Source organism: Aethalodelphis obliquidens, unplaced genomic scaffold (genome assembly GCF_003676395.1).
Source record: "Aethalodelphis obliquidens isolate GAN/ISIS:26980383/991018 unplaced genomic scaffold, ASM367639v1 scaffold5, whole genome shotgun sequence".
Lineage (NCBI taxonomy): Eukaryota > Metazoa > Chordata > Mammalia > Artiodactyla > Delphinidae > Aethalodelphis > Aethalodelphis obliquidens.
In genome coordinates, this window is record NW_020837949.1 from 12,232,458 (window position 1) to 12,241,554 (window position 9,097).

Below are 9,097 nucleotides of genomic sequence, written 5' to 3' on the forward strand. Positions count from 1 at the left end.
TCAGCCCCCTTTTGGAGAGCTATCAAAAAAGTGTCTCAAAACAGTCTCCTTACCACTCCTTTCTCTCCAAGTGTACACTGTCTTCCACAGGATTCTCTGACAAGTCTGCTTCATCCTGGGATTCCCCATGATCAATATGACAGAATGAAGAGATGCGTAGGCAGCCATGAGTGTCTCAGAGATGAAGAGAGCGGTAAGATCAGCAGGAAAAGGCCTGGAGGTGATGGAGAAGGGGCTGGCCAGGATGTAAACTATGTAAAGTATAAGGAAACAGCCCAAGGACTTCAGGACAGTGATGTGAGCCTTGGCCTGAGCATCTCTCCTGCCGACTGTATGGACATTCATCTTCCTGCGGTGTCTACACAAAGAGACAATCTGCATCCCAGAGGAAATAAGCAACACCATGAAGGGCATTATACTTCCTGTATTGAGCCATAATATATACAGACAGTGCCAGTTTGAAGGGGGGTATAAAATGCTGCTGTTTCCTTGGGAAAGATTGGAGAACTCTAAGCTACCCTGAACTATAAGTAACAAACTGATCATGAAGTACACCAGAAGGCACCAGTGACTCAGACAACAGGCCCTCTGCTTCAGCCACAAGTAGACAGGGTGTTCAAAGGTCATGATCTTCCTGCAGTAGAAGACACTGAGAAAAGTGGCAAACCACAGGCTGGTCTGGCTTACTAAGACCCAGAAGACATTGAGATAGCGAAGCCAATGGCTGCTCTGGAAAAGTGGAAACAGACTTAAGTCCACCATAATCAACCACTGCAGAAGAAATCAACAGACAGCCAGGCCCAGGACAATGAGGTTATATGAGGACCCCTTGAATTTTCTGAGCCATTCTCCAAAACTCCAGGCCACGAGGACTCCATTTCCAACAAGGCCAATGAGAAATTCAGCCACTGCTACCAGCATTAACAGTCCTAGGACAGCAGTCAGCATGGCTGGGCAAGTCTCTCACTGCCGTCTCAGGAGGTGCTCTGCTTCAGTGTCGATGAATGCGTACGGCTCCTGGCTAAACTGCAGACTCCCTGAAGAGGATACAACACTCACAGTAAATTTTCATATCACAAAATCTGGATTTGGTCTTACCCTTCTGTAACCTGTCCTCAAGCACAGACTGAACAGCTGTGACCAGGAACAGAGAGTTTAGAAGTTATAAACCCCTCTATATTTGCATCCACATGAATGAACCCTGAACAAACCCTGAGACTAGAGATTTGAAACATATCAGAAACATCAACTCTCCTTCTCAAGGGTCATGGGCTAACATCTAGATACCAACACATAATATAATAAGATGTCTCAATAAGAAAGACCAAAACAGTCTTAGGTTCTATACAGTGCCAGATGTGAGCTCATTCTTACAAAAAGGAAAATTTATTTTCATAAAAAGAACTTTGAACATATAGGCGTGAAAGCCAAATAAAGTCAGAAATTAAAAATATATTTCATTATTAAAGAGAGAAGTAGGGGAAGTTTGGGGAAAGAAAACAATCAGAGAACCAAAACATATTTTAAGTGCCAAATAATAAAAAATATAGGAGGTCAGGTAAAGGAGCCATTACTGTTAATCAGGATCTTTGAGATCATCTGCCCTTTATGATCAATTATCCACACACACTTGACTTAACATATATGTCACATCAAGGTCTTAGAGGAAGGAGATGAGCTCAAAGAAGTGAAAAAAGACTAGCAGAGTAATCAAGAAATATAGGAAAAGTGCTTCATTTACTGTTCAGATTCCACCTTCCTTGGGACCAGCCAAATGCAAATGTGTTTATGGGAGGCTGAATTCTAAGATGGCGCCCAAGGTTCCCACCCTTTGGTGTACATACCCTGAATAATCCTTGAGCAGGGGTGGGACTGTGAATAACATGGGATGTCACTCCTGTGATTAGGTTATATTACATGGCAAAGATGAAGGGCTTTTGCAGATGTAATTAAGGTCCCTAATCAGTCAAGTTTGAGTTAATCAAAAAGTAGACTATCCCATGTTGGCCTGATTTAATCAGCTAATGTCTTGGAGGAGGAACTGGGACCTCCTGCTGGCTTTAAAAAATCCAGCTGCCATGTTGTGAGAGAGTCACATGGTGAGAAACTGTGGGAAGCCTCTAGATGCTTAGATTGACCCCACCCCAACCCCAAATCCCACCACCTGACAGCCAGCAAGAAAACAGGACTTCGTCCTACAAATGCAAAGAACTGAATCCTGCCAACAACCAGTAAGCTTGGCAAGCTCCAGAAAGAACACAGCTCCAGAAGGAACACAGCCCCAGAAGGAACACAGCCCAGCCAACATCTTAACTGCAGCCTGTGAGACGCTGCACAGAGGACCCACTTAGGCTGTGCCAGGAGTCTTGATCCACAGAAACTGTGACATAATAAATAGATGTTGTTTTAAGCTGCTAAATTTGTCTTCACAAAAAATAGAAAACCAGTACAGTGTTCAAAACAGGCTAGAAATAACTATGAGGAAATGAGAAGAAAGTGGAATTAGATTGGAAAGAAGGAGAAAGGCCAGGCTTCTTAGGAAGGCAGCACGGGTGTAGTAAAAAGGTTCTGTGCCAGGTGCCCGCGCTGCCTTGGGCACTCTATGAAGCTGCAATCAAGCCAGCACCCTCTCTGGGCCTCAGCTGTTCTACTAGTAATATAATAGCTTGTGGGACCGGATTTCTATTCATTAGGTAAGATGTACAGAGCGCTTATCATGTGCCAGGCAGTGGAGGAGGCACAGGAACACAGCAGGGAGCAGGCCCTGCTTCCAGGGTGCAGACATTGTGCACCACCCCACCCAGCTGAGGGCCTGGAGCCTGAGAACTCTGCCTGCAGCTGTGGAGAGGCAGAGGGGAAAGCCATAACTGCCACTGGCCAGAAAACTTGGATGAGGCATGAACCTCTCCAAGAGCAAGGCTTCTACAGTGACTTTTGGATGGCAAACAAAACTGCCCTTCTCTCCCACCCTGCCGCACTTGAGGTCCTGGGCAGTGGAACTTCATGCAAAGCATGGCAGCCAACTGACGTGTATCCAGAAAGCCTGGTCTTGGCTCAAAGAAAAAAAAATCACTAGAAATATAAAGATGGTTTCTTGACAGGCTGCTTTACAAGTGGTGTTAAGAAAGGCTAAACCATGTAGAGAACTGAGATAATTAGTTAATTCTAATAAGAATAATGTTTGTCTAAAAAATATCTAGCAATTAACGCACAGGTTCATCTTTTTCTTAACACACATTATTTCAAAATTATACCTATTTTCTACTTCATCTCATCAGGGGATACAAAGTCTCTACTGGCAAAGATAACTGGATTACCTGCAATAATTTAGAAAAATGTGATCCTTTCCATGCAAAACATGAGAACTCAGTTTTGACTTCTGGAGTTTATTAAAATAAGCACTTTGCATTGCTTAGAGAGCAATAGCTCTGGTTTCTATTCTATTTTGCATGTTACTCTCTCATTTTATTTCAAAATTAAAGAAGAAATGAGAAGAAGAATTGAGAACAAAAATTTAATTAACTTGACAATTTTACAGGAAGTTAATTTTACTGTTGGCAATTCTCTAGAGTAAGGGCTGACTAGATCTTTCTCCCATGTCGTGGACACCTTCAACAGGTCTGATTCCTCGTGACCATTATGACAGAACAGAGGGACGGGTAGCCATCAGTGTCTCAGGGATGAGCCAGTGGTGGGCTCAGAGGGGCAAGAGCTGGAGATGATGGCAGAGAGGCTAGCCAAGGCATAGAAGCCACATGAAGGAGGAAGCAGCAGCTAAGGGACTTTGGTTTCAAAGACTAAGGTCTGCCACTTTCATCCAAAAAAATGCCTTCCCCCCACAAGTTGCCAGACCAAGTACAGCTCCATCTCCTATTCTACATCTGACATATCTCAGGGACTCAAACATTTTGTATTCCTGGACATAGACTTTTCCAATGCCACCCCAAATTGTGCCTACATTGCCACTAGATGGCATCTAGAAGGCAACTCTTCTGTAGCAACTGCTAACCTGAGCAAATTAATTCTTCTCTTAACGTACAGCATGTGTCTAAAAATTCAGAAATTGAGAAAATTAAGCATGTTATTAATTGTTATTAATTGTAATAGGAACAAAAGCTATAAATGTACACATGTTCATCGTCTTTCCAGCTTCTTCCCCACCACTTTATGAAGAGGTGGAGTTCTCGCTCACTGGGTCAGCACCACCTCTCGGGTACTGGATTCAGGTATTTGCAGGGAGGATGAAGTGCCAAACTCCACCCTCCATGGCCTGCATGCAGCAAGGATCACGATAAGAGTATAAGCAGCAGCAGCATTGCTGGGGTAGAAAAAGTAAATGGTAGTGAGGGGACTTGGCAGATAAGAAAGCAGGAGCTATTTTCTCTGCTTCCGTAAGTATGAAAATTTGGGACGAGAAATAAGTAGACAAGATTTGGGAGACCCTCTAGGAAGCATGGCTTAATGCCCCTTCCCTTGAGAATAAGCTGGACTTAGTATAAAACTCTTAGAGGAAAACATAGGCAGAACACTCTATGACATAAATCACAGCAAAATCCCTTTTGCCCCACCTCCTAGAGAAATGAAAATAAAAACAAAAATAAACAAATGGGACCTAATGAAACTTAAAAGCTTTTGCACAGCAAAGGGAACCAGAAACAAGACCAAAAGACAACCCTCAGAATGGGAGAAAATATTTGCAAATGAAGCAACTGATAAAGGATTAATCTCCACAATTTACAAGCAGCTCATGCAGCTCAATATCAAAAAAACAAACAAAGCAATCCAAAAATGGGCAGAAGACCTAAATAGACATTTCTCCAAAGAAGATATACAGATTGTCAACAAACATATGAAAGAATGCTCAACATCATTAATCATTAGAGAAATGCAAATCAAAACTACAATGAGATATCATCTCACACCGGTCAGAATCAAAAAATCTAGAAACAATAAATGCTGGAGAGGGTGTGGAGAAAAGGGAACACTCTTGCACTGCTGGTGGGAATGTGAATTGGTACAGACACTATGGAGAACAGTATGGAGGTTCCTTAAAAAACTACAAATAGAACTACCATATGACCTAGCAATCCCACTACTGGGCATATACCCTGAGAAAACCATAATTCAAAAAGAGTCATGTACCAAAATGTTCATTGCAGCTCCATTTACAATAGCCAGGAGATGGAAGCAACCTAAGTGTCCATCATCAGATGAATGGATAAAGAAGATGTGGCACATATATACAAGGGAATATTACTCAGCTATAAAAAGAAATGAAATTGAGTTATTTGTAGTGAGGTGGACGGACCTAGAGTCTATCATACAGAGTGAAGTAAGTCATGAAGAACATAGGGGTAAGATGGGAAAAAAGACACAGACCTACTAGAGAATGGACTTGAGGATATGGGGAGGGGGAAGGGTAAGCTGTGACAAAGTGAGAGAGTGGCATGGACATATATACACTACCAAACATAAAACAGCTAGCTAGTGGGAAGCAGCCACATAGCACAGGGAGATCAGCTCGGTGCTTTCTGACCACCTAGAGGGGTGGGATAGGGAGGGTGGTAGGGAGGGAGATGCAAGAGGGAAGAGATATGGGAACATATGTATATGTATAACTGATTCACTTTGTTATAAAGTAGAAACTAATACACCATAGTAAAGCAGTTATACTCCAATAAAGATGTAAAAAAAAAAAACTAAAAATAGAACTACCATACAACGCAGCAATCCCACTACTGGGCATATACCCTGAGAAAACCATAATTCAAAAAGAGTCATGTACCACAATGTTCACTGCAACTCTATTTACAATAGCCAGGACATGGAAGCAACCTACGTGTCCATCGACAGATGAATGGATAAAGAAGATGTGGCACATATATACAATGGAATATTACTCAGCCATAAAAAGAAAAGAAATTGAGTTATTTGTAGTGAGGTGGATGGACCTAGAGTCTGTCATACAGAGTGAAGTAAGTCAGAAAGAGAAAAACAAATACTGTATGCTAACACATATATATGGAATCTAAAAAAAAGGTCATGAAGAACCTAGGGGCAAGACAGGAATAAAGATGCAGACCTACTAGAGAATGGACTTGAGGATACGGGGAGGGGGAAGGGTAAGCTGTGATAAAGTGAGAGTGGCATGGACATATATACACTACCAAACATAAAATAGTTAGTGGGAAGCAGCCGCATAGCACAGGGAAATCAGCTCGGTGCTTTGTGACCACCTAGAGGGGTGGGATAGGGAGGGTGGGAGGGAGACGCAAGAGGGAGGAGATATGGGGATATATGTATATGTATAGCTGATTCACTTTGTTATAAAGCAGAAACTAACACACCATTGTAAAGCAATTATACTCCAATAAAGATGTTAAAAAAAAAAATACCTGAGACAAATAGCAATGAAAATACAACCATATAAAATCTATGGGTTGCAGCAACAGCAGTCCTAAGAGGGAAGTTCACAGCAATACAGGCCTTTCTCAAAAAACAAGAAAAAAATCTCAAATAACCTAAACTACCACCTAAAAGAATTAGAAAAAGAAGAACAAACAAAACCTAAAGTCAGCAGAAGGAATAATAATAAAGATCAGAGAGGAAATAAATAAAATACAGATTTTTAAAAATAGGAAAAGAAACAATTAAACCAAGAGCTTATTTTTTGAAAGGATAAGCAAAACTGACAAAGCTCTGGGCAGGCTTTCCAAGAAGAAAAGACAGAGGACTCAAATAAACAAAATAAGAAATGAAAGAGGAAGAATAACTGACACTGCAGAAATACAAAAAAACCGTAAGAGAATACTATGAACAATTAATTATATGCCAACAAATTGGACAACCTAGAAGAAATGGACAAGCTTCTAGAAACACAGAGCCCACCAAAACTGAATTAAGAAGAAATAGATAATTTGAACAGACCGATCACTAGAAGTGAAATAGAAATCTGTAATAAAAAAAAAAAATCTCCCAGCAAACAAAAGTCCAAGACCAGATGGCTTCACTGGGGAATTCTAAAAAACTTACAAAGAAGAACTTATGCCAATCCTTCTCAAACTCTTCCAAAAAACTGAAGAGGAGGGAACACTCCCAAAGTCATTTTATGAAGCCACCATCACCCTGATACCAAAACCAGACAAAGACACTGCCATAAAAGAAAATTACACGTTAATATCTTTGATGAATATAGATGAAAAAGTTCTCAACAAAATATTAGCAAACCGAATCCAACACCACATAAAAACATGATGAAGTTGGATTCATCCCAGGGTCACAAGGATGGTTCAACATACACAAATCAATTATTGTGATATACCACATCAACAAAGGAAAAGACAAAAACCACATGACCATCTCAATAGACACAGAAAAAGCATTTGATAAAATTCAACATCCATTCATGATAAAAACTCTTACCAAAGTGGGTATAGAGGGAACTTATCTCTACATAATAAAAGCTATTTATAGCAAATACATAACCAACATAATACTCAAAGGTGAAAAGCTGAAAGCCTTCCCACTAAAATCTGGAAAAGAAAAGGATGCCTAGTCTCACCACTTCTGTTCAACATAGTACTGGAAGTCCTAGCCACAGTAATCAGACAAGAAAAAGAAATAAAAGGTACCCAAATTGGAAGGGAAGAGGTAAAACTGTCATTATATGTAGATGACATGATACTACATATAGAAAACCCTAAGGACTCCACACAAAAACTATTAGAATTGATAAACAAATTCAGCAAGAGAGCAGGATACAAGATTAATATACAGAAATTGGTTGCATTTCTTTACACCAATAATGAAATATCAGAAAGGGAAAGTAAAAAAAAATCCCTTTTAAAATCACATCAAAAAAATACTTAGGAATAAACCTGACCAAGGAGATGAAAGACATACGCTGAGAACTATAAAACACTGATAAAGGAAACTGAAGGAGATTCAAAGAAATGGAAAGATATCCCAGGCTCTTGGATTGGAAGAATTAATATTGCTTAAGTGGCCATACTACCCAAAGCAATCTACAGATTTAATGCAATCACTATCAAATTACCCAAGACATTTTTCATAGAACTAGAACAAATAATACTAAAATTTATATGGAAACACAAAACACCCAGAATTGCCAAAGCAATCCTGAGAAAAAAGAACAAAGCTGGAGGCATAACCCTCCCAAACTTTAGACAATATTACAAAGCTATGGTAATCAAACCATCATGGTACTGGCACAAAAACAGACATATGGATCAATGGAACAGAACAGAGAGTCCAGAAATAAACCCACACACCTATGGTCAATAAGCTTCAACAAAGGAGGCAAGAATATATACAATGGAGAAAAGACAGTCTCTTCAGTAAGTGGTGTTGGGAAAGCTGGACAGCTGCATGTAAATCAATGAAACACTCCCTCACACCATACACACACACAAACTCAAAAGGGCTTAAAGACTTAAAAATAAGACATGATGTCATAAAACTCCTAGAAGAGAACATAGGCAAAACATTATCTGACATAAATTATAGCAATGTTTTCTTAGGTCAGTCTCCCAAATCAATAGAAATAAAAGCAAAAATAAACAAATGGAACTTTTCAAACATATAAGCTTTTGCACAACAAAGGGAAACATAAACAAAATGAAAAGACCCTACAGACTGGGAGAAAATATTTGCAAACAATGCGACTGACAAAGGCTTAATTTCCAAAATATACAAACAGCTCATACAGCTCAATATCAAAAAAACAAACAACCCAATAAAAAAATGGGCAGAAGATCTAAATAGACATCTCTCTAAAGAAGACATACAGATAGCTAATAGGCACATGAGAAAATGCTCAAAATCGCCAATTATCAGAGGACTGCAAATCAAAACTACAATGAGGTATCACCTCACACCTGTCAGAACAGACATCATCAAAAAGTCTACAAATAACAAATGCTAGATAGGGTGTGGAGAAAAGGGACCCCTTGTACACCGTTCGTGGGAATGTAAGTTGTGCTGCCACTATGAAAAAAGTCTGGAGGTTCCTTAAACAACTAAAAATAGAGCTACCAGATGATCCAACAATCTCACTCCTGGGCATATATCTGGAGAA

At 39.9% G+C, this 9,097-nt stretch overlaps 1 protein-coding gene across 1 annotated transcript; it reads right to left on the reverse strand.

Annotated features, from left to right (window-relative positions):
- On the reverse strand, positions 1–948 carry LOC113618541 (taste receptor type 2 member 5-like). Its single transcript, XM_027102760.1, is given in 1 exon segment — positions 1–948. A coding segment is annotated over 1 exon segment (948 nt).
- Between the last annotated feature and the right edge of the window lie 8,149 nt (positions 949–9,097).